This window comes from Oryctolagus cuniculus, chromosome 4 (assembly GCF_964237555.1).
Source record: "Oryctolagus cuniculus chromosome 4, mOryCun1.1, whole genome shotgun sequence".
Taxonomy (NCBI): Eukaryota; Metazoa; Chordata; class Mammalia; order Lagomorpha; family Leporidae; genus Oryctolagus; species Oryctolagus cuniculus.
This window is the reverse complement of record NC_091435.1, coordinates 151,139,303-151,166,064: the sequence shown is the minus strand read 5'-3', so window position 1 is coordinate 151,166,064 and position 26,762 is coordinate 151,139,303. Positions and strand designations below refer to the sequence as shown.

The window sequence follows — 26,762 nt, the reverse complement described above, 5'->3', positions numbered from 1 at the left end:
CCAAAAGCAGCAACTTAACCATGGCACCAAACACCCACCCCCGTGACAAAAACTTGATTGCTAAAGCAAACCTAGTGTAGATTACAGCCGTCAGGTGAGTACAAGAGGCATCGTGTGATCCCAGGTTAAGTTATTTCCTATACTGAATCTTGTACTCCAGCCCTGAGAATGACCCGCCTGTCCTCCCTATCACATCTCACATGTCGCCCCTCCCGCACTAACCTGCTCTTACCCACATCTCCTGTGTCACACCTGGCACATCAGCCCCTCCTGTGCTGACCTGCTCTTACCCACCGCCCCCGTGCTCACAGCTTCATACCGGCTGGTTTTCCCACAGGTCGTTTTACCACATGCTTTGTCTCGGTTACACATGTATCCACCGTGAGGGTCTTTTTAAACAAGGCAGGAGATGACTGGGTTGAACACTTACTTTGGCATTCAGTAAAATGTAAATCAACTAATTTGGAAACCAGATTATATCAGATTCTACTTAAAATCTTTGTAAAAAAGATACTGGAGACTTTGGCATTGACCCCTAATGGAGGGTCCGAGATGGTCCAGAAGCAGCCTGGTGACGAGGGAGATGAGTGCAGACACCCAGCCAGGACGGGGACAGGCAGGCGGCACAGGCTGGGGTTCCCTGGAGCAGGCGGACAGCTTTAAGGGAGGGTTGGCCACTTGAGAATGTACTCCGCGCCCTCAGGGGCTCAGCGGTTTCCAGCCAGACGTACAATAGACACAGGTTTTAAAACCTCATGCCATCTTATTAATTCCTAACTGGAATGAATGCTTCGCAGCAACTGGGATGTTAGTTTTGTGACCAAGGAAGCCCTCCTGCTGGGATCAGGATGGAAACCAAAGCCACTGGGAGCAGCTGGATGAGCGCACACAGTGCTGAGGGCTGTGTCCGTGTCCATGGAGCCCTCGTGAGGTTCCCCTCTGCCGGCAAGGCCATCCTCTAATGACCTGCTTCCCGCGAGCCGTTCTGCAGCCTTCCTGTCACTTGTTTGGGCATTGCTGGAAAAAGACTGTTCTTGCCTTCCTCCTGTACAATTCCAGAAGTATCCTTTTATTTCTTACATTTATCACCTCAACATTACTTGTCTTCGTTCCAGTGGAATCCTGCACATGACAGTGTCCACGCTGTTGATTTTTCACTAACTGTCCATCTACCACGTGTCACTGGTTGGTGGTGTGGGCCGGCTGCCTCCTGCTGTGGGGACACCGCACCTGTGCACCCGGGCTTCCTGCCGCCTTCGCAGACTGCGAGCACGGCCCTCTGGGCCTCCCGTATCTGCTCTCTCCTTCCCGCCTCTTCTACACTCTAGTCGTTCTGTGCCTGATTCCTGTTAGTGGAGGAGGACTCAGCACTGCGTTTTGCAGAATGAGGCAGCAAGGTTCTCTAGTGGATTCTTTAGCTGCTTTTGGGGAAAAGCACTGAACCAAAGACAAACTTGACTTTACCCCCAGGGTGGGAGACTTTCCATTTCAGAACAAGAGTGAGGGTACAGTTTGAGACGGTTGTTTTGTTTTGTTTTACTGAATGTTTGTTGTCTTCTTTTTCTAGGATTTTCACTGGCTGACCCGCTCTAATATGTAAATAAAGATGCTGATGGGTGGGCTTGAGGAGTTTTTTTCCTGCAAGATGGAATTTTATTTTTTGCAGCAAAATTGTAATAATTTAGAATTGTGCAAAGAAAAATTTAAAAAATTTCTAAATGACATTTATTATAAAGGAGTTTATCAAAAATGGAAATACTAGTATTCTACCACAGAAATAATCATTTAGATGATGAAAGACAAAAGGTTCTATAAATAGTATAATTGCCTAAATGTTGTTATACACTAGTATTTCTTTAAATGTACTCTCAAAGTTACATGTCTTTTAAAAACATCTTCTGGGGCCTGGTGCTGTGGCGCAGTGGGTAAAGCCCCCTGCAGTGCTGGCATCCCATATTGACACCAATTCAAGACCCAGCTGCTCCACTTCTGATCCAACTCTGTGTTATGGCCTGAGAAAGCAGTAGAAGATGGCCCAAGTGCTTGGGGCCCTGCACTCACATGGGAGACCCAGAAGAAGCTCCTGGCTGCTGATCGGTGTAGCTCCGGCTGGTGCAGCCATTTCTATATGGGGCGGCTCCTCCTCTTCCAATCCAGCTCTCTGCTATGGCCTGGGAAAGCAGTGGAAGGTGACCCAAGTGCTTGGGCCCCTGCATCCGCATGGGAGACTCAGAAGAATCTCCTGGCTTCAGCTCATCTTATCTCTGGTGTTGCAGCCATTTGGGGAGTGAACCAGTGGGTGAAAGACCTGTCTCTGCCTCTAAAATAAATAAAATTCTTAAAAAAAAAAAAAAAAAAAAAAAAAAAAAAAAAACTTCTACAGAATAAAACTAAGAATTATCTTAGAGTCATTTTCATTAAGTTGGGGTACACATTTCATATTCCCATTTCATATTTTATCTTGACCACCCTGTACCTTCCTCTCTCCCCAGTAGTTAGTAGGTCTTTTCATTTACACTTAGTTGGGTTGTTTGTTTTTTTTCTTGGAAAGAACTTACTAAAAGAAGTTGCAGTACTCTCAAACTAATAAATTGCAGGGCCTTAGAGTATGCATTCCACATTGAGACCAGCAGCGTTAGCCTTCATATATAAAGAACCCTTATAAATGAGGAAAGTGGGGAAAGAGCATGAATGTATAATTCAAAAACATACAGATGGTCAGTAAAGCTTATTGTAAATATGAATGTGAAAGTTATGCTGAAAGTCATGTTTCTCCACTTGGCAAAGCACTTGGAAAATTATTCTCAGGGCTAGTGCTGTGGCACAATGGGTTAAGCCACTGTCTGCAGCACCGGCATCCCATATGGGCACTGGTTTGAGTTCCATCTGCTCCACTTCAGTCCAACTCCCTGCTCATGTACCCAGGAAAGTAGAGGAAGATGACCCCTGAACCCACATAGGAGACCTGGAGGAACCTCCTGGCTCCTGGCTTCAGCCTGGCCAGCCTTGGCCATTGTGGCCATTTGGGGAGTGAACCAGCAGATGGAAGCTTGCTAATTCTTACAAATAGATCTTTAAAACAAAATTCTTCGTGCAGATGAAGGTGAAATGAAAGATTCCTATGCCACTTGCTGAAATTGGTGCATTTCAGGAGAGTAATTCTAGCAGTGCTTGTTCTTGGAATCTTAAAAATATTCATACTCTATAATTTCTGGACCAGGAAACCTATTTGAGGAGTTTAGCCTAAAGGAATAATAAAATATTTCATCAAATATTTATATGAAAGGCCATTCTACCTAGTTTTATTTAGGAATAACCTGAGTGTTTAATAATAGGACATCAGTTACAGGAATTATGGTCATTATAAAAATCACCTTAATTTGTATCTCAGTTTTTATTAATGGAGAAATAAACACAATCCATTATATGAAAAGGGCAAACCACAGAATGGAAGGGGGGCAAATGAGGAAATGGAATGCACAGGTAAACACAGGAAGAGAGATGGGCACAAACAGACCAAAAGCTTATTACATATTCATGATGGGATCATAGGTGATTTTTATTTTTTCCTTTTACAAAAGTATAAATTATATGATTACCAAATATTTTTAAAATATTGAAGTATCAGCCATGTTCAGGGCCATTCACGTTTACAAGGGTAAAACAGGATGAAGTTGGAATGCTGACATCACGATTTGTTCTTTAGTACACATTTCCCACAGATGTATGTTTTGCAGTTGTATGTGAATTGACACATAGGATTTTATATCAGAATTCATCTGTGTGCACTCTTACCAGACTTGCCTACATTGGCTAGTTTGGGGCACAAATAACCACACTCAAGTGATGGACTCCAGGGAGCTAAGGTTTGCTCCTGACGGGCCCTGTAAGCAGGCCTGCTCTGCATGTACTTTGAAGTTGCCTGGCCAGCATAGGCCGAAGTGGAGATGAAAACAAGCATTCAGATGTAGCTTCTATGATCTCCCCAGCGTCCTCCTGCCCAGAGAGGCCTGCTTCTGGCAGTCAAGTGTGACACCAGAGTTTGACACAGGGTGATGTGGGGTATTACTAAATATTTTTGACTTACACTACGTAAATCTGTGTGTAAATACTTGATATAACCTGAGAAAAAGCCCCTGTGCTAACTGCATTAGCTCAAAGGGGAAGAGGTGCTGCAGGTCACTAGGCTGTCAGCAGAGGGCAGTGTGAATCCTTAAAGACCAGAACAGTCTAGGAGCATTTTAATTGACAAAACCCATGGACGGCTTATTTGTGGAAATGATTTTGAAATTAGTCTCTTCGGAGGAGTTTTTCCTTGGAGGATAAGATTTTGAGTAAGCCCCTCTAAAGTGAATGCAGCCCCTAGTTTTAATAACTTCTAAGTGATCCTGACATGTGATACTCAAGTTCTTTCTGCATTTGCACTTTAGAAAGATGGTGGTGGTTTTCTTATTTTAGGAACACTTAGCATCGAGAGTTGAGATCAGTGGGAAGTAATTTCTTTGATTAGCTCCTCTATCGATTTTCAAGATACTTCATCCCTTGTGTGGTTCGCTATGGAATTCAAAAGCTATCCAGAAGCTGCTAGCCTAATGCCTTGGCCCACAGAAGTCTCCAGGAAACACCTCTGCATTTTTGAGGTGAGACTCAGGAGAGATCACTGATTGGAATCCCTGTCCTACGATGAAGGGGAAAGTGAGACAGCGCTTTGCCCTTATCAAGTGAGCCTTGCTTTCCCAAGTACTTTAGACATGGCCTGAAAGTGGGCAATGCATTTTTTTTTTTTTACTTCCTTATACATCCACAGTGTTCTGCAAGGGTTCACTAAACAACAGTGGAATGAGAACTTGTAATAGTTAAAGTCAGCTCATGGAGGTTTTGTATGGTTATTTCATATACGCATCTAGGAGTAGCCCAACTTATTGAAGTGAGTATATTTTTCTTGGACAAAAGTCTCAAATTTGTGACAAGGAAATGATAGGACTTCTGAACACTGAAGGAAATAAATGAAAATATTGAATCTAAAAATATTTCTATTCCTTTACTATTTTTAAGACCTCAGCTAGGAAACAGGGAAACACTGCATTAAGGAAGAAGTGGGCCATGACTCAGAATGACAGTCACATACCACCACATAACAACATGTTGGTTACCAGGGACCACATATATGATGACTGTCCCATATGATAATGGAGCAGAGAAATGCCCATCGGCCAGTGATGTCATGGCTATGGGAATGTCCTAGTGAAACCCACTACTCGTGTTCATGGTGATGCTGATGTAAACACCTGCACTGCAGCCCCCCAAGATCCCAGTGCAAGAGTGGGTGTTTGATGCGGTGGTCAGTGCCTGGTGCAAGTCCTGGTTCCTCCACTTCTGTTCCAGCTTCCTGCTAATGCACACCCTGGGAGGAAGCAGATAATGACTTAAGTACTTGGGGTCCTGCCACCTACATGAGAGACCCAGATGGAGTCCCCAGTTCCTCCTGGCACCAGCCTGGCTCGGCCGTGGCTGTTTTAGGCCTTTGGGAAGTGAAGCAGCAGACAGAAGATCTTCTTCTGCCTCTTTCTCTCTCAAAATAAATTTTTAAAAGTATAACATATGTACTATGCAATTATGTACAGTACATATTTGATAATACATGACTTGCTGATTTATGTGTTTACTACTTTTTATTATTTGAAAGTGAGAGGGGGCCGGTGATGTGGTGCAGCGGGTTAAAGCCCTGGCCTGAAGTGCCGGCATCCCATATGCATACCAGTTCTGGTCCTGGCTGCTCCTCTTCTGATCCAGCTCTCTGCTGTGACCTGGGATAGCAGTAGAAGATGGCCCAGGTCTTGGGCCCCTGAACCCACATGGGAGACCCGGAGGAAGCTCCTGGCTTCATATCGGCACAGCTCTGGCCATTGCAGCCATCTGGGGAGTGAACCAGTGGATGGAAGACCTTTCTCTCTGTCTCTACCTTTCTCTGTAACTCTTTCAAATAAATAAAATAAATCTTAAAAAAAAAAAAGTGAGTCAGAAGAGAGAAAGAGAGAGAAAGATCTTCCAACCACTGGTTCAGCCCCCCAGAAGGCCACAATGGCCAGGGAGGGGTCAAGCCAAGGCCAAGAGCCAGGAGCTTTGTCCAGGTCTCCTATTTGGCATCAGGGGCCCAAGCACCTGGGCCATCTGCTGCTTCTCCCAGGCCACCAGCAATGAGCTGGACTGGAAGCAGAACAGGCAAAACACAAACCACACCACAATATCAGCTCGTATATTTCTTACTGTTATTTTAGAGTGTACTCATCTTTAAAAAAAAAAGAACTGTCTACTATAAAACACTAGGTCATGTGGTCCTGACAGTGGCCGCCTGCATCTCATGTTTACCAACCTCACAGCTGCATGAAGAGGCCATATTAATGGCCGACAGGCACGTGAAAAAGTGCTCAACATCACAAACCAGGGAAAGGCAAATCAAAACCAGTGAGATTTACATCACTCCAGTTAGAATGGCTGTTGTCAAAGACGACAAAGAATAGCAAACATTGGCAAGGATGTGGAGAAAAGGGAGCGTTGCACACTGTTGGTGGCACTGCGGAAAACAGGACATAAGATCCTCAAGAAACAAAGACCTACAGTACGATCCAGCAATTTCGCTACTGGGTATACACCCAAGGGAAATGAAATCAGAATAAGAGGCATCTGCATCCCCGTGTTTATTCTAGCATTATTCATAATGGCCAAGAAATGGAAGCAACCCAGAAGGCCACTAATCCTGCCATTGCAACAACATGGATGGAACTGGGGCTCATTATGTTACGTGAAATGTGCTAGACAGACAAATACCACATGATCTCCCTCGTATGTGGAGTCTAAAAGTGTTGATCTCCTAGAAGTTGAGCGTGGAAGGGTGGTTACCAAAGGCTAGGAAGGGAGGTTTGGGCACTAAATTATACATATATTTAACAGGTGCTAAATTATAATTGTGTAGAAGTTCTGGTGTGGTATTGCTTAGTAAGGTGACTATAGGCAATGATTACATACCACACACACACACACACACACACAGACACACACACGACATACAGCTAGAAAAGGGTGCCAGTGTTGCCGCACAGGTTAAGCTGCTGCCATGACACCAGCATTCCTTCTCAGTGTCAGTTCACGTCCTGGCTGCTCTGCTTCTGACCCAGCATTATGGCTAATGCACCTGGGAGGGCAGCAATGATGGCCCAAATACTTGGGTCCCTGCCACCCAATTGGGAGACCCGGAGGAAGTTCCTGGCTTCTGTCTTGGGTCAGGCCTAGCCCTAGCTGTTGAGAATATTTGGAGAATGAACCAGCAGATGGAAGATCTTTCTCTCTCTGATGCTCAGTTATTCAAATAAATAAATCTTAAAAAAGAGATTTTGAATGTTTTTATCATAAAGAAATGCTAAGTGAGGAAATAGATATGTTTACGCCAATTTGAAAAGAAACAATGCATACTGTATAGAAATATCATATGGTACCATAATGTAGAATATTTGTGTATCAGTTTTTGAAGACGATATGTCCAGGGGCCCAGTGCTGTGGCATGGAAGGTTAAGCCTCTGCCTGCAGTGCAGACGTTGGCGTGGTCCAGCTTGGATGTGGTGGCCATTTGGGGAATGAACCAACAGGTGGACAATCTGTCTCTCTGCCTTTCAAATAAATAAATCCTTAAAATGAAGAAACAAGTACTACTCGCACTACCCAGAATCACACCAGAGAGCGCCTGAGGCTGCTCCTGTGTGGCGAGAAGGGAACGTGTGGCTAAGGCCTTAGAGTCAGTTCTGCAGGAAGGAACAGGTCAACCGCAGGGCTGCTGGGGATGTCCCCAGCTGTTCGGATGTGGCCTTGCAGAGATGGGGGCAGGGAGATGGTGGCCATGAGCTGGGGAGCCTGTGGAAGAGGGTCACTCAGAGGCAAGTGGGGGTTACGGGCTGTGGGTTAAGAGGTGGCCTATGCTCACTCCAGGTCAGCAAAGCCACAGCAACTGTCACTAGGAACTAGCCATCGCTGGGTGGGCAGTCCCTCCAGGATCAACAGGGCCCAAGTGTCACGGCACCAGAATTACAGAAGATAAAATGATTTGGTTAATAAGGAGTGGCAGTAAATGAATATTTATTAAACAGCTATATAAATATTAAATGAGTCTTTGGAGAACACAATCTTAAAATATTGATTGCATTCAAGATCAAGTTATATTTCAGTGTACTGATATTGTTTTTCTGCCTTTGGCAGGTTTTGTTTTTTTGTTTTTTTTTGTTTTTTTTTAAAGATCCATTTATTTGTTTAAAAGGCAGAGTTAGAGAGAGGGAGAGAAAGAGAGAGAGAATGTGTCTTCCATCCACTGGTTACTCCCCAAATGGCCACAATGGCCAGAGCTGAGCTGATCTGAAGCCAGGAGCTTCTTCCGGATCTCCCATGTGGGTGCAGGGGCCCAAGGACCTGGGCCATCTTCCACTGTTTTCCCAGGCCATAGCAGAGCTGGATGGGAAGTGGAGCAACCGGGTCTTGAACCAGTGCCCAAATGGGATGCCGGCACTGCAGGCAGTGGCTTTACCTCCTATGCCATCAGCAGGGTTTTCAAGTTCTCATCAGACCCCAATTTTTGCTAAACTTCCCCCCAGACACCAATCTAGTCTGCTGTTGTAAATGAGTTCTCAGCTTCCATTATCTTTTATGCTCAGCTGTTTCCATAGTGTGCTAATTCTACTAATGAATTCTCTTAAACCTCTTTCTCCTGTCTCACAGCCCTGGCTGGTGCTTCCAAAATGGTGTTCAGTAGGGTTTCAGGTGATTCTAGACCCAGCATAACCCTTATCTGTTCCCTTTGTTGAGGGGGAACAAAGGCCGTTGGAGGTAGGGTCTCAGGACTGCCACTGGCCCTTGTAGAAGTCTCTGCTGCTCCTTTAGACCGTGGGGGGCTGAGCAGCCGGGAGCCAGAATTCACCGGGCCGGACTTGAAAGCCCAGCGTGCGAGCCTAGTCCATCTCAGCTGTCCGTCTCAGACAGACAGATGCTGGGGTGGGAAAGGTCTTTGCATGCAAAACACCTGCGTTTCCATCCCGGCCTCGGCTTGCCCATCTCACAGAGCTGTGTGGGTCGCGTGCGGTCTGCAGAAGCGCTTAGCATCCAGCCTGGCTCACACAGCTCCCCTCTGACCATTCCTCCATCTCCCCTCTCCCCTCCCGCCGCTGGCCCCCAACCCTGCCAGAGTGAAGCGGCAGCAGGAGGAAGCTAACGTTGCCCCCTTGTGGACTCTCCTAGTCCGCAAAGTCCCCACCTCCCTGTGCTCCCGGTGGGCCTTTGACAGCTGGACCGCTGCCCGCAGGGGAACTGGCCGTGGCGGGCATTTAATTTGGCCACCTGCTCCCTACACCTCAGCGCGGGGCTGGGAGCCGATCAGCCCCAGGCGAAGGCGCATTCATGTGGGCCTAACTGAATTAACCGGGCCGGTCTGCAGCCAGGAAGTCACGTGCTGCTTTCCCAGGCCCGACAAATTATCTTCAGATGCTGCGCTCCTTGTTATTATCCATGCCGCCTCTCCCAGCAATTCGGCACATCAGGGAAAACCGGCTGCCGCCAATTAACGGAGCTACAGCAAACCAGGTACCCGCACCCGCCCCATGCTCCCTCCGGTGAGGAACGCGGGGCTCCTGCACCAGGGGTCTCAGCCCGGGCGCCACGGCGTGGGCAATGAATATATTCATTTGTATCCCAGGTTCTCGCCTCCCTGACAGAAATGCTAAGCCGAGACTGGTGTGCAAACAGGAACAGACTTTACTTAAAAGTGAGGGGATAAACACATGTTCACGCACAAGTGTGGGCCGCCCCACGCAGAGAAATACCCAACATGAGCGGGCCAGGGAAAACACCAAAAATGGTAAAGGTAATTGGGAAGTCGGACAGGCAGCGGCCGGGTGGGAAGGTGGGAGAGGTCCCCTCGGAGGCCGCAGCACAATGGCTAAAGAGCGAGGACGAGGACGACACCCCTAAGTCGGCCCAAGGCGGAAGAAGCGCTATCTTCCCGCTTCCCGCTCTTTTTATACGGAAGGGGCGGCACCAAATTGGATATGCACGCGGGGTGGGGTCTGAGCATGCGTGCTGGTCCAGGATGTGCTCCACAGGTGCATCCTGGGAAGGTGGGCGGATCAAATCGACAGTTAAAGAGACAGCATCATTCTGCGGGAATGTAAGAGTTCCACCTTGCGGGCCCTGAGTTTATGGCGTAGGAGCGGGTTAAGCTGCTGCCTTGCAGTGCTGGCATCCCACATGGGCGCTGCTGGTTCAATTCCCGGCTGCTCCACTTCCAATCCAGCTCCCTGCTAATGGGTCTGGGAGAGTCGTGGAGGATGGCCCAAGCGTCTGGGTCCCTGTACTCACGTGGGAGACTGGGAAGAAGCGCTTGGCTTTGGTCCGGCCCAGCCCTGGCTGTTGCAGCCATTTGAGGAGTGAGCCAGAGGGTGGAGGATGTCTCTCCTTCACTCTCTGTAATTCTGCCTTTCGAATAAATAATTTTTTTAAGAACTGCTATTTATTGGGGTTATCGCCATGGCCCAGCAAGTTAAAGTCCATGTGTGCAGCACTGGCATCCCATATGGGCACTGGCTCGAGTCCCGGCTGCTCCACTTCCAATCCAGCTCTCTGCTGTGGCCTGGGAAAGCAGCAGAGAATGGCCCAAGTCCATGGCCCCTGCCCACGTGGGAGACCCGGAAGAAGCTTCTGGCTTTGGCCCTGGCCCAGCCCTGGTTGTTGGGGCCATTTTGGGGGTGAACCAGTGGATGGAAGACCTCTTTCTGTCCCTCTTTCTCTCTGTGTGAACTCTGCCCTTCAAATAAATAAATCTTTTAAAAGTGCTGTGTATTTAAGAACTAATTGTCAACAAACAGTATATACTGAACACATCATGTGCATCTTAAAAAAAAGAGTTCCAGCCCACCTAACTTTAACTAACTAGTTACACATGTTGCCACATTGAAGTTATCAGGGAGCTTGGAGAACTCTGGACTCCCTGGCCGGCCTCAGCGCAGTCACGGGTCTCCCGGGTGTGGCCCAGATGCTGGGATTTGTTAAAGCTCCCAGGCGATGCCAGCGCGGAGCCCAGCTTGAGAACCGGCGGAAGATGATTCCAAAGCTTCCCTCCAGCTCTCGTTCCAGGGACTGGTGTCATCTATTTCTAATTGAATTAGTTAAAATGGGGATTGTGAGAGTGAAGATTCCAGCCACTTTATTACTTCATGTTCATCTGAAATCCCGCGCTCTCGCTCGCGCTCTCTCTCTCTCTCTCTCATGTTCCTCTTTGGCATTCCGGCCACTCAGTGGTTACACTCACAATTAATATGACTTTCCCTAAGTAATATTGGTTTACTTCCTGTGTCTGTCACACACATGCACTTGTTTTCCCTTGGGCATTGTGCTACATTTGCGACGTATACATTTCACAGAATTGGCTAACTTTCTTTACTACTACTGTGTGAAAGAAATTAGCTCCCAAACTCCACTTTCTGTGTTGTTTAAATGTACAGCTCGACGTATTTTGCAGATGTAGTTTCCATGTCCCAAACCCTCAGGTGAGGAGAGGAAATAGGTTCTACATTCCAGAAGGTTCCTTCATGCCTGTTCCAGGCAGCAATCTCCCCACACACACTCCAAGGCAAACATTTGTCTGAATTCTACAAGGAGACTTCACAAAGCTATTGGAAATGCAATTAAAAAATAAGTTTATATTGGTGCAAAAAAGTTAGACATCTAAGCAGACAAAGGGGTCTTAAGAATGTTTATGGAAAATGTGTATTATGAAAAACTGCATGGATTTCAAATTTTTGCATCAAAATAAACTTATCTTTTAAAGGTTTATTTTATTTATTTGAAAAGCAGAGCATCAGGGAAAGAGAAAGAGAGAGAGAGAGAGAGAGAGAGATCTTCCACTTATTGGTTCACTCCCCAAATGGCCGCCAACAGTCAAGGCAGGGTCAGTTCAAAGCCTGGAGCCAGGAACCCCATCCAGGTCTCCCACATGGATGGCTGGGGTCCAAGCAGTTGAGCCGTCTTCTACTTCCTCCCCAGGCCCATGAGCAGGGAGCCAGATGAGAAGTGGAGCAGCTGGGACTCAAACCAGCACTTACATGGGGTACCAGGGGTCACAACCAGTAGCTTAACCAACTGTGCTACAGCGCCAGCCCTGTTGTCTTATATTTTAATGCCTCTTCCCCCTCCCACCCCCAACAAACTTTCTGAAGTCCCCTCAAATCACTGCAGGTAAAAACGCAGATCTTTAAGTAAAGGCTTCTTGTAGCAGAGCCTCATTTCTCTCCCCTGCTTCCCTCTTCCCTTGGGATGATCTCACTTTCCCAGGTCTTATAATCTTGCCATCAGGGGAGAGGTTTGCTTCAAGCATAGCTGGTTCAGTAATTTATGTGTGAAAACCATTCTGCAGCTTAGCAGCTAAGCTGCTGAGTGCATTCTGTGGCTGTCTTGCTTCCAGTCTCAAGTGTGGCTGCAGTCTGTCAGATGGCTGTGACTCTGGGTCTCCTAGAGGACATCACTGGGTTGGAAGGTCACAGTGCCATCTGCATTCTGAGAGAGAAAAATGACGTTAGGTGACTAACAGTGTGAGAGTCCTCCAGCTCACCCATCAGGCTGGGATAAGGCAGGACAGAGCCAGGTGCAAAATTTGCATCCAAGGACACCCTGCAGCTGCCTTTCCTCTTCATTTTTCTAAATTATCATTTGAGAGGCAGAGAGAGAGAAAGAGAGAGAGAGAGAGAGAGTCTATTCACTGGTTCACTCCCCAGATGCCCCCACTGCTAGGGTGGGTGGAAACTGAAGGTTAGAGCTGAGAACTCGGTCCAGGTCTCCCAGGGAAGAGGAACCCAAGTACTTGAGCCATCACCGCTGCCCCCAGGGCCTGCATTAGCAGGAAGCTGGAGTCAGGAGTTGGAGATGAGTATCAAACCCAGGTACTCTGAAGTGGGTCCTGGGCACCCTCATCAGCGTCAACCAGTAAGCCAAACACTGGCCCCCCAACTGCCTTCCTCTTTCCCTGAGACATTTGCTTCTTTTTTTTTTTTTTTTAAGATTTATTTATTTATTTGAGAGGCAGAGTCACAGAGTGAAGAGAGATAGAGCAAGATCTTCCATCCACTGGTTCACTCCCCAAATGGCCCCAATGGCTGGAGGCGGGCCAATCCGAGCCAGGAGCCAGGAGCTTCTTCCGGATCTCCCACACAGGTGCAGGAGCCCAAGGACTTGGGCCATCTTCTGCTGATCTTCTACTGCTTTCCCAGGCCAATAGCAGGGAGCCGGCTCAGAAGAGGAGCAGCCGGGACTCGAACCAGCACCTGCCCACTACGCCACAGAGCTGGCCACTATCGGAAACATTTATCAGTGAGCATGACGAGACCTGTTTTGCCTGCAGCAGCTGAAGTCACTTTGACACAAACAGTCTTGATTGGCAACCGAAACCCGGAGGGTTTCTGGACACGGTGTCCTGTGTCTACTATAACTTTGGAGTATCCAAGGCAACAGGACTCTGGAGCTTCTTCCGGGTCTCCCACATGGGTGTGGAGGCCCAAGGACTTGGGCCATCTTCTACTGCTTTCCCAGGCCACAGCAGAGAGCTGGATCAGAAGTGGAGCAGCCAGGTCTCGAATCAGTGCCCATATGGGATGCCAGCATTGCAGGCGGCAGCTTTACCCACTACGCCACAGCATCTACCCCAGGCACCTCAATTCTGAGAGCTGTGCACCACTACACAGCAAAAACCTAAACATAGAGCCCCAGAGGCCTCGCACCAAGATGGATGTGATGTTTAAAGGGAGGGGAGGAACATGGCCACGATAGGGACGGCTCCAGGACAGTTGGGAGTTGTTTCACATTTTCTTGCAGAAAGGCATCATCAGGATGAGCTTTCTCCCCTGTTAGAATCACTGTATGAGGTTAGCCCTTAGACCAGTGTTCTTAGTGCAGCCCACGGGCGTGTAGCAGCCACAGCAGCACCTGGGCCTGCTGCAAGTGGAGATCTCCGCCCACCTCCTGGGACTTCCTTGGTCAGAAGCTCCCAGGTGATTGACCGCGTGCAACCAAACCTCTCTGCTTAGCCACAGGCCCGTGTGTGTTTAGCTTTAGTTGGCAAGAAGATGTGACCCAGGTGCGCGTGGCTATCTGGTCTTATTTGGAAGCACCGGAAGCCAGGGCAGCGAGGCGGGTTTGGGGTGTGGGTTTGCTCTGGGCTACAATGGCATCATGCCAGTTGGAAGACCGTGTGCCAGGCTCAAGAGAAGGACCAGCCTGTGTCCCCTGCAGATTGAGTTGGGGGTGGGGTGGACATGGCTGGCAGAGAGGAGGCCAGTGTCTGTTTGCAGGAGCCTGAGATGAAGAGAAGAGCAGAATGCGCAAGCTTCCCCCAAGAGCAGCACAGGAGTGGGAGAAGGTGGTGGTTTTGAAACAAGACCACGCACTCCTTGGGCCTCCTCCCCTTCAAGTGGAGAAGTCAGCTCTCCTCTCCATGAGTGTGGCCTGGACTCAGCGGCGTGGCTCTGGTAGTGGTGATGATATGGCGCGACTCGTTAAGTGTGGGGGAGTGGAGTTCCCGCAACACTGCAATGTAATCTTATGTCTTTAACGTTGGCTCTATGCACCGTACTTCCCAGGATGCACCTGCATCTCCTCCGGGCCCAGAGTGCATGCTAAGCCCCTCCCTCTCCATCTGTTTGTCTGATTAAGGTACCTCGGGGAAGCGGCGGATGACGGCTCAGGTGCTGCAGTCCCTGCCCCCACACGGGAGTTCCTGGCTCCTGGCTTCGGCCTGACCCACCCCTGCTGTTGTGGATGGAACATCTTCTCTCTGTGTGTGTCTCTCTCTGTCACTCTGCCTTTCAAATAAACAAATATTTTAAAAAAAAAAGGTTTATTGGGGCCAGCATTGTAGTATAACAGGTGAAGCCACCTCCTGTGATGCCAGCATCCCATCTGGGTGCCGGTTCATGTCCTGGCTGCCCTGATTCCAATCTAGCTGCCTTCTAGCGGCCTGGGAGAAGCAGACGAATATGGTCCAAGTGTCTGGGCCCCTGCCACCCACATGAAGGTCCTGACTCCTGGCTTTGGCCTGGCTCAGCCCTGGCTGCTGTGGCCATCTGGGGAGTGAACCAGTGGATGGAAGACCTCTCTCTCTCTCTCTCTCTCCCTCCCTCCCTCCCTCCCTTTCTCTGTAACTCAGCTTTTCAAATAAATACATCTCTTTTTTAAAGGTTTATTTAGCTCACAGTTTTGGAAGATGAAAGTCCAGGATCGAGAGCCCCCATTGGCCCCGCCTTCAGTAAGGGCTCACAGTGCAAGGCGTCACAGCGGTAGCCAAGTACAGAAGAGAATCACGGAGTGAGATAGGAAGCCAGAGAGATTCAGGGGCCAGTCTTGCTCTTTGTATAAGAATCCACTCTTGCAGGAGTCCAAGAGAACCACATTAAGCTCTTCCCTGGTCCCTCCAATGAGCTAATGACCTTCATGGGACACCAACTCTCCCAGGTTCAACCGCTGCCCACCACTGCCCCCTGGGACCAAGCTCTCAGCACAGGAGAACTTGGGGAACTCACTCAAGCCATATGCACACTGTAGCAATCGAGTGCATAAGGCACCAAAGAAACAGTGCAGATGACCGGTTATTGGAAGTTCTGGGCTCGTAAACATGCTGTATCGCATTGTCTTTTCCCAGATGTGGGCTATTGTTCAAGCTGCAGTCATAGCTTTTGCTGACAATGTCAAGTGCTGAGCAGCTCTGGCTTTCAAAGGTCCAGCCCTGCCTATACCAAAACTTCAACCTTTCATCCAACGCATATAGCAATGGGGGTAAGGTGCCCACATCCACAGACAGCCTGCTTGATATCAGGGAGCCTGAAACCTGATCTACTTCCTTGCTTGGCACGATGACACCCTCCCCACACCCACACAGGGGCTAGGAAGCTGCTCTGTAAGTCATTTTTCTCCTGGGGTGGGACAGGGCTCAGAGGAGCCACAAGTATTCCTGCCTCCCACCCCCACCCCAGTGGTCCATCCGGAAGGGGCTGTGTGTATCCAAGAGTCCAAGGATTCCCCTATGTAGGCCAACAGGGTAACCAGCAGTCCTGAAGCCCTAGGCACCACTGTGTGCCAGGTACTTTCCACTCGGTAATTCCCTTGATCCCCAGAAAACCCAGGAGTCCCAGCGTGCAGAGGAGGAGTCAAAAGGCTCACATGGGCTTGGCAACTTGCCCACGCCCGCACGGTCAGGAAACCAACGGATCTGAACCCAGGTTCTTCGGACCCCAGCAACTGTGTGACCCCTCCCATAGCTGAGAGCCATTCAGGTCAGTATGATGGGCTGTACTGGGTCCTCCCCAAATTTGCATGGTTGAGTCCTAACCCTGAGTACTTTTGATGTGACTGCATTTGGAGACAGGGGCAGTAATAGGTGATTAGGTTAAAACAGGCCATTGGCCCTAATCCCAGCTGACGTGTATCTTTGCAAGAAGGTGAGAGTTGGACACACACGGGAAGACCAGGGAAGCAGGCACGGAGGAAACGCCACATTAGGACAGAGCAAGAAGGTGGAGTCGGGCCAGAGAAGAAACCAGCTCTGTGGGCACTCAATCTTGGCCTTGTTGGCTTCCAGACACGTGAGAAATGATTCTTGGTTGTTCAGATCACCTGGCCTGTGATACTTAGTTATGGCTGCCTCCCAAACCACCACACTGGGCTAACACATCTTCTGGCCACACAGGGGGACTCAGAGACTACACTTGACATTGTGCCAGCATGTTCCCCTCTGAAGACATGGTGTTTCCTGAATCCTGAGCTGGGCACAGCAGGTTCTTTCACTGCAGGCTGGGTCATATCCCTGACAGGCAGGTGTCCCTCACATCACAGCCATTAAGGCACTCACCCTGCTGTGAGCTCAGGGAGGCCTCCCCGGAACCCCACACTTAGGAGCCAGACTTTGTGCAAGCTGCCTGCCATGTGTCATTTAATTTAAGCCGATGTCTCTGTAGCTGTGAACTCATGGTTCCCTGGGCAGGAGGCGTGTCTCTTCTGAGACTTTACAGAGGCGAACTTGACCTTGGGTGAATTACTTTTATTTTTTTTAAGATTTATTTACTTGAAAGGCAGAGTTACAGAGAGGAAGAGGTAGAGAGAGATGAGAGAGAGACGAGAGAGAGAGAGAGAGAGAGAGAGAGAGAGAATCTTCCATCCGCTGGTTCACTCCCCAAATGGCTGCAATGGCCAGAGCTGCACCAGTCCAAAGCCAGGAGCCAGGAGCTTCTTCCAGGTCTCCTACACAGGTGCAGGGACCCAAGGGATTGGGCCATCATCCACTGCGTTCCCAGGTCATAGCAGAGAGCTGGATTAGAGGTGGAGCAGCTAGGACTCAAACCAGCGCCCGTATGGTATGCTGGCACTGCAGGCTGGGGCTTTAACCTGCTATGTCACAGCACCAGCCCCCAGTGGAACTAATTTTATGGTCCTGGATTTATGCAGCATACTTCATGTATTTTGCATGTACCATGCAAACCAATTCATTGATTCATTCAGCACGTATCGAATGCCTGCTGTGTATCCATCCAGTTTTGCCTTTGGAAAAATAAAGAGATGGAGTAGCACAGGCCTTGTGGCCTGGAGTTAACAACATGCCCAAAATAAAGCCCACTCCTAAGTAGCTATGGCCAGAGACTGAATGTGCTCCCTACAAACCCGTGTGCTCAAAGCCAATGCCCAGAGTGATGGCGCTAGGAGGTGTCCAGGTCATGAGGGTGAAACCCTTACCAAGGGGACCCCAGAGAGCTCTTCCTTCCCAGCCGCCACGTGAGGATGCAGTGAGGAGAGGCCCTCTGCGAGGCAGATGCCAGATCTTCCCCCGCTGTGACCTTGGACTTGCCAGCCCTCCAGGACTGTGAGAAGTCAGTATCTGCTGTTTGTGAGTCGCCTGGCCTGTGGTGCTCTCTGACAGCAGTCCAGACAAAGACAGCCTGCTGCAAGGTTGAAAGTACAGGTGAGGGGCCGGCGCTGTGGCGTGGCGGGTGAGGCCGCTGCCTGCAGTGCCAGCATCCCATATGGGCACTGGTTCGAGTCCTGGCTGCTCCACTTCCAATCCAGCTCTCTGCTGTGACCTGGGAAAGCAATAGAAGATGGCCCAAGTCCTTAGGTCCCTGCACCCATGTGGGAGACCCGGAATAAGCTCCTGGCTCCTGGGTTTGGATTGGCACAGCTCCAGCCATTGCGGCCAATTAGGGAGTGAACAAGCAGGTGGAAGACCTCTCTCTGTCTCTGTCTGTCTGTCTGTCTCTCTCTCTCTCTCTGTGCCTCTCTGTAGCTCTGCCTTTCAAATAAATAAATAAATCTTTAAAAAAAAGAAAGTACAGGTGAGGGCAACCTTGACCTTGACATGTACACCCAAGCAGAAGCATCCGTGTTTCTGAAGAGTTCACATCACTCCTCTCGCATGGCAAAGCCTCTATAAGGCCTTCTAAGTGCAGTATGTCTAATCTGCACTGCCCAGAAGACCCATCCCCATGCTCGCCCCAGGGCCACCCTCATCTAGACTTATGCCTCCTGCCCTAGAAGAGAGGAGGAGCTACCAGTCTGAGGGGGCAGAACCCAGGACACTCCCTGGGCTGTAACTCACGGGCAGGGGCAGTGTGCGGCCTGGGCCACCTTCCTGCTGCTGCTGCGCCCACCTGCAGCTGCTCACCCAGGCAGGAACTCTGTGCCCCCTCCCTCACCCTTATCCCTGCAGGGGAAGCAGACGGGACCCTGAAGAGGGTCCGGCATCCCAGATTCCCCAGGGAAGAAGCAGACAATGCTTTGAGACCAACCCCCAGGCCTACCCCAACCCCCATCCCAGCTTTGGCCAGAATCTCCGTGGTTGTTGCCACAGCTAGCAAAGCGCCGTCCCATTTCCACTTAACTGCTGATGCTTGCAAGGAGCTCACACTGGCCAAACCCCAAGATCTGGGCAGTCCTTGTCCAAGGAGCCCGGTGTGGCCTCCGACACTCATCACAACCCCAGAGTGGACAGCTCCTCTGTCCTGAGTTGGTGAGGGGCAGAGCCATGGTCCCAGCCAGGTTCCCTCTCCTTCCCGTCGTCATGGTGTTCTTATGGCCAGGCACGTTGAGGGTGCCCAGGAGGAGAGGCAGGGAATACAGCGGGGAATTCCTGGAGTGGATGCATCCCTCCTGGCTGGGGCCTTGGGAGAACTGGGAGAATGGGGACATGAAGGTGGGGAGGCGGGGAGGCTTTGCAGCTGGGGGGTGAGCAGGAACTCTGGAAAGCTCAAGGTGCCTGTGCTGGCTGGCAGCTCCCAGCACAAGCAGAAACTGGAAACCATCCCCTCCCTCTCTGTCTGGCCACTCGGCACCCTGGACCACCAGAACCTGCCTGCCATCTGCCCTCTGAGCTTAGCTTATTCTCTTTCCCTCCAAGGACTCCCAAAGGCCGTGAGCATGCCCACCTGTGCCCTCACCTGCCGCCGCATCCATGCGTGTCCAGACTGGGGATCGGGCTCTGTGCTCTGGTGGGCGCAGGCTCCGGGGTATGTGGGCTGCCTTTGCATCCCAGCTCTGTGGTGTCTCGGCACTCAGCATCTGTCCCATCGTCTGTGATGGGGAGATAGTTAGCCCCACCTGTGGAAATGCTGCGTGGCTTGTACAAATGTGGTAGGGGTTAACGAACAGGGTTCCGAGTGGGTGTTCTTATCCCTCGAGGTGAGAATTGACTCTTCCAGGAATCCTTCCATGAGAACTGCAACCAAAATTCATCTCCCCACTTCCTTGTTGACTCTGGCCTTCCGTGGCAGTGGGGCCACCCAGGTCACTTCTGACTTCAACTCCATGATATTCTGCAGGCTTCTGTCCCATGCCCGCCCACGGGCTGAGCTTGGCTCCATGCCCACTGTGTCTGCCCGTGTTTGTGGGACGGCTGCTCACTGTGGGCCCTTGCTGAGTTCCAGTAATTCTATTATGGACCTGGCGGGGGGAGTTTGGCTGGGGCAAGTGTGACACGGGAAACAGGAGAGGTGCAGAAAGCTGAAAGGAAATGAGAGAGGTTGGGGTTCAAGGAAGGAATGGCGGGTGGGCAAGCTGCAAGTAGGAACTCAGTAAGCGCTTGTAGAATGAATGAGCGATGGGCAAGTGGCTGGATGCACCCTGCACCCTGTCTGTGACCTTCCCGAGTCATTGTTCTGTCTTCTCCAGCTTAGCCTGGCCCATCAACTCCCTGAGGACACACAGGTGCATTTTTAGAACCTCAGGGTCAGTAGCTCTGTACGTGGGAGACAGGGTGTCACACAATCCATGATAATTGGGCAGAAAATTGTTGAAAGTTTATGTATTTATTTAGTTCCGTTTTATTTGAAAGAAAGACAGACAGGGGCAGAGAGACAGACGGAATGAGATCCGCTGGTTTGCTCTCAAAATGTCTGCAATACTGGGGACTGAGCCAGGCCAGAATCAGGAGCCCAGCATTCGATCCAAGTGTCCCACGGAGGTGGCAGGGACCCTAGTACTTGAGCCATCACCTGCTGCCTCCTAGAGTGCACTTCAGCAGGAAGCTGGTTTGGAAGTAGAGGAGCTGGGACTTGAACCAGGCAGGCCCTTGGGGTGTGGGCATCCCTAGTGGTATCTTTAACCCACCCCCATTGGGAAATTTCCATCTCTCCAGAGCTTAAAAAAAATTTGTCTGCTCCTCTTATGCCAGATTGCCTATGTATATGTTTTGGCCTTGGAGGTGACCTTGAGTATTTTCAGAGCACATTAAGGCTTGAAGGGGTGGAGTCAACACAGAACCTACTGAGGCCCCGGGTTTGCACAACAGTGTACAGGCTGAGGAGGACCTCCTTGTCACAAAAGCAACACAAGCCTATAGCCTAGACATGTTCTCCTCCGTCTCTTGGGGACTGTTTCATAAGTGGCACTGGCCAAGAGTTCTCTTCTATAATTAAAACAGCTTTTTACAATTTATTTGAGAGACAGAGAGAGAGCAAGCACGCTCCATCCACTGGTTCCCTCCCCCACAAGCCCACAGTGACTTTGACCAGGGCTGAAGCCAGGAAATAAGAACCCCAGATAGGCAGCAGGAACCCAATTACTTGAGCCATCAGCACTGCCTCCCAGAGTCTGTGTTAGCAGGAAGCTGGAGTTAGGGGCTGGGGACTGGGCCCAGGCACTTGGCTGTAGGACATGGCTCTCTGACGGCCAGGCCCAGTGCCCACCTCTATGGTGTATGATTCTATGTGGCAAGGGAAGAGTCTTGCTCGCCCCTCCTTCCTGGCCTGGGTCAGCATTAGCCCATCACCGTGTCAGGAAGAGTCCTGTTCTAAGACCTTGTCAAACACAGCCCCATGCCCTTGATCTCTACCTTCAGGCACTGATACTGGATCCAAGCTTGGCAAATGCCCTTGGGCTCAATCAGACGGTTCCAGTGGGCTCCCCTCCCCAGCCTGCCCAACGTATGCCAAATGCAAGAGGAACTGCTCTCTCGCAGGGATGGTGCTGCAGGTGATGGTTAGGGAGTGGAATTGAGGCAGGGCCAGAGTTGGGGAAAGTGATGGAGGTGGGGGGGAGGTGGGGGGGTATCAATGAATACACAAAAATACAATTTTGCAGGTGCTAAGTACAGGCAGTAGAGTAGGTCTATGCACCCAGGTTGGCAGGGAGGGTTGCTAGTGAATGTCTTGCCAGCCGACGCTCAGGCCTGCCAGACAATGAGTGTAGTCTCAGCTGCCATTCCCGGAACCTCATCCCCGCCTCAGTTTTCTCGTCTATAAAATGGGAATTGCAGTTTGAATCCTGCTGATTTACTGTATCACATGGAAAAGGATTGGACAAAAAGTAAAGCCCTACATCAGAAATCTTTATCACACCAGAAACGTGCTTAGTATTCACAGTGGCCCCAAAAAGTTCATGGAAAATGGGCCATTTAATTCCAGTTTCCCAGGAATGTTTTGGGACCCCTCATATAAAAACATACATAAGAAAAATGGGAGAATAAATAATGGGAATTTAATAAAAAGACGCTTGGGGTCAGATACTTTAGGGGTAAAAATAACATCAGCACAGGATTTCTCAGTGCCTTTCATTTTAAAAAATTATTTATTTATTCATTTATTTGAAAGGCAGAGCAACAGAGAGAAAGAGGGAGAGACAGAGAGAGGTCTTCCATCAATAGTTTATTCCCAAATAGCTGCAACAGTCAGGTCTGGGCCAAATCTCAGGCCCCCCACATAAGTGGCAGGGGCCCAAGCACTTGGGCCATCTTCTGTTGCTTTCCCAGGTACATCATCAGGGAGCTGGATCAGAAGTGGAGCAGACGGGACTTGAACCAACGCTGGTGTTGCGAGTGGAGGCTTAACCTGCTGTGCCACAACTCTGCCCCTCAACAGGTGTATTAGCTGCTGTGCCAAATGCCCAGCCCTTTCAGTGGCATTGAGAAGCTAATCTTTATGAGTATCGTAAAATCCCTGGAGGCCCATAAAACAGGCAGTGTGTGTGTGTGTGTGTGTGTGTGTGTGTGTTTGTGTGTGAACTCCTCTACTCCTTGAAAACAGAGCTTTTCTTGGAATGAGTGTCCCTCCACGGCACAGCCTGGGAAACACTGCATTGGATAAAATGAGCGGAGCCTGACAACAATTGCAGGTTAGGGGCCAGTGCCTGAAATGCCGGCATCCCATAGGGACGCCGGGTTCAGGTCCCGGCTGCTCTACTTCCGATCCAGCTCTCTGCTATGGCCTGGAGAAGCAGTAAAGGACAGCCCAAGTCCTTGGGCCCCTGCACCTGCATGGGAGACCCAGAGGAAGCTCCTGGCTCCTGGCTTCAGATCAGCGCAGCTCTGACTGTTGCGGCCAACTGGAGAATGAACCAACGGGTGGAAGACTTTCTCTCTCTCTCCCTCTCCCTCTCCCTCTCCCTCTCCCTCTCCCTCTCCTTCTCTCTCTTTGTAACTCTGACTTTCAAATAAATAAAAGAATATAGAAAAAAAAACTGCAGGCTAAGCAGCTGGATGAGTGCTATGTGCATGTGCATGTGCGTGTGCGTGTGCGTGTGTGTGCATGAGACTCAGCTCACTTGCTCCCTGCTGCTTCCTTTGCCGGGTGAGGCTCCATGGGTTCTCACTGTGATTTTTTTTTAAAGATTTATTTATTTATTTGAAAGTCAGAGTTACACAGAGACAGAGAGAGACAGAAAGAGAGAGATCTTCCATGCCATGGTTCACTCCCCAATTGGCTGCAACGGCCGGAGCTGCGCCGATCGGAAGCCAGGAGCCAGGAGCTTCTTCCAGGTCTCCCACACAGGTGCAGGGGCCCAAGGACTTGGGCCATTTTCCACTGCTTTCCCAGGCCATAGCAGAGAGCTGGATCGGAAGAGGAGCAGCTGGGACTAGAACCGGCGCCCACATGGAATGCCGGCGCTTCAGGCCAGGGCGTTAATCTGCTGCACCACAGTGCTGCCCTCTGATTTAATCTTGGGCTGCTGGGGGACCACGGGCTGCGTGGAGCAGCTTCCCCCGAGCTTCTCAGCTGCCCAGTCTTGTGTCCCACCTGCTGATGCTGCTGTCGGCAGGAGGTGGCCAGAGAACAACTTCCATCCCCACAGACATTCCCCCGGACCCCTTTGCAGGCTGCTCCTAGCTCCAAGCCCTCCCCTTTGGCAACCACTGGCAATCACTGGTCTGTTCTCCGTGGCTGTATTTTGCCTTTTCCCGAATGCCACAGAAGTATGTAGCCTGTTTCGTCTGGCAGCTTTCACACTGCTTAATGCACTTGATTTCCTGCCGTGCTACTGAGCGGCTCCATTCGCTCACTGCTGCTTCTGTATTGTTTGTGTCCACACAGTCTGCTTATTCAGTCATTAGTTGATGGGCTTTGGGTTGGTTCTGGTTTTAGTGATTACAGAGTGGCTAGGAACACTCACTTTGTGTGCACATGTGTTTTATTTCTCTTGAGTAAATACTGAAGACAGCTGTTGAATTGTGACATAAATGTAAATTAAACTTTAAAAAATGGGCAAACTCTTTTCCAAAGTGTTCATACAGTTGTTCATTCCCACGAGCAATGTGCCAGCTTCCCTCTGACATGGTACTACCCGTCTTTTAATTTTAGCCATCTGACAGCTATGCAGTGGTATCCCACTGTGGTTTTAGTGACCAAAGATGCTGAATATTATCTTTCTGAATGCTTCTTTGCCATTCTTGTATCTCCCTGGTGAATTATCTAGTCACACCTGTTGCCCAGTTATCTTAGTTGGGTTGCTTATCTTATTATTGAGTTGTAAACCTTTATATATTCTGGATACAAGTAATTTATCATATATGTGTTTTGCAAACATTTTATCCTAGTTTTTGGTTTGACTTTCCAATTTAGCAACTATATTTTAAAAAGAAAGTTGAGGGGCTGGCACTGTGGCACAGTGGGTTAACGCCCTGGCCTGAAGTGCCAGCATCCCATATGGGTGCAGGTTCTAGTCCCAGCTGCTCCACTTCCAATCCAGCTCTCTGCTATGGCCTGGGAAAGCAGTGGAAAATGGCCCAAGTCCTTGGGCCCCTGCACCTACGTGGGAGACCCGGAAGAAGCTCCTGGCTCCTGGCTTCGGATCGGTGCAGCTCCGGCCATTGTGGCCAATTGGGGAATGAACCATCAGATGGAAGACCTCTCTCTTTCTTTCTCTCTCTCTGTCTCTGTGTAACGCTGACTTTCAAATAAATAAATAAATCTTTTAAAAAAATAAAATAAAAAGTTTAAAAAATGTTTTATGAAATCCAATTTAACTTTATATGCTTAAGATTTGTGTTGTTGGCATCTTACTTAAAAAATTGCTGCCTACCCCAAGACCACCAAGATTTTCTACTTATTTGTTCCAGAAGCTTAATAGCATAGCGCTTACATTGAGGTCTATGACCTATTTTGAACTAATCTTTATATATGGATCAAGGGAGTGATTAGGCTGCTTCTTCTTTCTCTCCCTCCTCCTTTCCTTCTTCCTCCTCCTCCTCCTCTTCCTCTTCCTCTTCCTCTTCTCCTTCCTCTTCTTCCTCTTCTCTGCAGGTGGAAGTCCATTTTCTCCAGAACCATTTGTTTACAAAGATGACCTTATTCTTTTTAACAACTGTATAATATTCCATCAAGTGGCTGTCCCATGATTTAGTCCACCAATGTCACGTCTGTGCACAATCAGGCTGTTTCCAACCCGAGGCAGTCACGTGCGTCCTCACACCTGAACCAGTCACTGGTTAGTTGGATGAGTACGTGTGTGGAACTTCTGGGTCAGGTGATGCATGCATTGTAAATCGACGGGGCCAGTGGATTGTTCTCCAGTGTTCATGTTTCCATACAAGCTCTGGGAGAGAAGGCTGACTCTGGTTGGCTTTATTGGTGTGAGTCTTTCTCAAACCTTAAATAGTTTCCTTCTGGGCAAATCTAACATTTTTGTGATTTGATGCTGGAGCCCTTCCAGGAGGGTTTGAAGAAAGAAGCATATTTCTACCTTGCTCAGTTAGGGTAAGCTCGTAAGAAGCAGGCTTATAAAATACACGAGGAAATGGAAATTCACTGACATTGTTTAAGAAAGGGTCATTCAGCTCATGGTTCTCATGACTGGGAAGTTCAAGACCGGGTGGCAAGGACCATGCCGAGTCCCAAGGCAGCACAGGGAAGCCCGCAGGGAGACAGAGCCAGCTTGGTCCCACGGGTCTTTCTCTCTCTTTTTACAAAGCCACGGGAACCCAGCCCTTGTGACCTCATCTTCTCCCTCCCTCTCTCACTGTCCTCACCAAAGCCCTTCCCTGGAGCCAGGCTCAGGCCAGCGCAGTGTGTGTGAAGGTACTGAGGGATGCTGGGAAGAAGCGAGATGTGAGGAACAGAGTCATGTCCCCTTTCTTGCATTCTTTTCTCTGAATCCACTCCACTGGTGTGACTGACCCATTACTGTGTATTGTTGAGGGGCTACTAGGTGCCAAGAGCTGTCCTGAGGGCCTCGAAGATTCGAAGAGCTATGGACTGCCCCCCCCCATCTTTAGGGATGTCAGCACAAGCTAAATAGCAACACGGGGATGTTTAGAAGCAATCCCAAAACAGGCACAGCAGATGTCACAGGTGGCACATATTGACAGAGTTTGTGCCAAGTGCGTGGGCAGTGGTGGGCTTTGCAGAGGAAGGATCCGAGCTAGGTGGTGCAAGTTCAGATTTTGACACCCAGTGACCCTTCCTCTGGGGTAGATTGCACCTTCTCCAAGCCACCCAAAGCTCCCTGTAGGGGCTGCAGGCTCCAGGAGTTAACAGAAGCAAGCCTGAACATCCTGGCTGGGTTCAGCCCACAACCACAGCTCCCTGGGTTAGACGCTTGGAGAGCAGCTCAAGGGGGCAGCCCTCTTCAATTGTCCTGCATATTTTGAACATGGCCCTGGGTGTATTATTCATGCTTATTAAAAAAGCAACTCCGTATCATTTGTCTGTTGCTGCCTAATGACCAAACACTTACAGGCATCAAACAGGAGCCGTGTTATTTGCTCATGAGTCCGCCACTGCTCCCCCGTGCCTGCCATCACCTCAAGTGGCCAGTGAGACTGGGGCGGCTTCTTCCATTCCCCAAGGCCTCCGCAATGGTGCAGACTCGTTTGCATGGTTTCCAAGGGAAAGCAGAAGCAGGAGCCGCCATGCCTCTTAAAACCCAGGCCTAGAAACGCCATAACATCCTGGGCCACGTCCTATTGGTCCGAGCAAGCCACATGGCCAGCC

The 26,762-nt window shown here is 49.7% G+C and overlaps 1 protein-coding gene across 1 annotated transcript in view; it reads left to right on the top strand.

The window, feature by feature from the left end:
- Positions 1–2,394, top strand: part of HACL1 (2-hydroxyacyl-CoA lyase 1) — a 45,200-nt gene extending 42,806 nt beyond the window's left edge. Inside the window, exon 18 of the mRNA XM_002716184.5 lies at positions 1,568–2,394. Coding sequence (XP_002716230.5) covers positions 1,568–1,600 — 33 coding nt within the window. The 3' untranslated portion in view covers positions 1,601–2,394. The remainder of the gene's footprint in view (positions 1–1,567) is intronic.
- Positions 2,395–26,762: the final 24,368 nt, after the last annotated feature.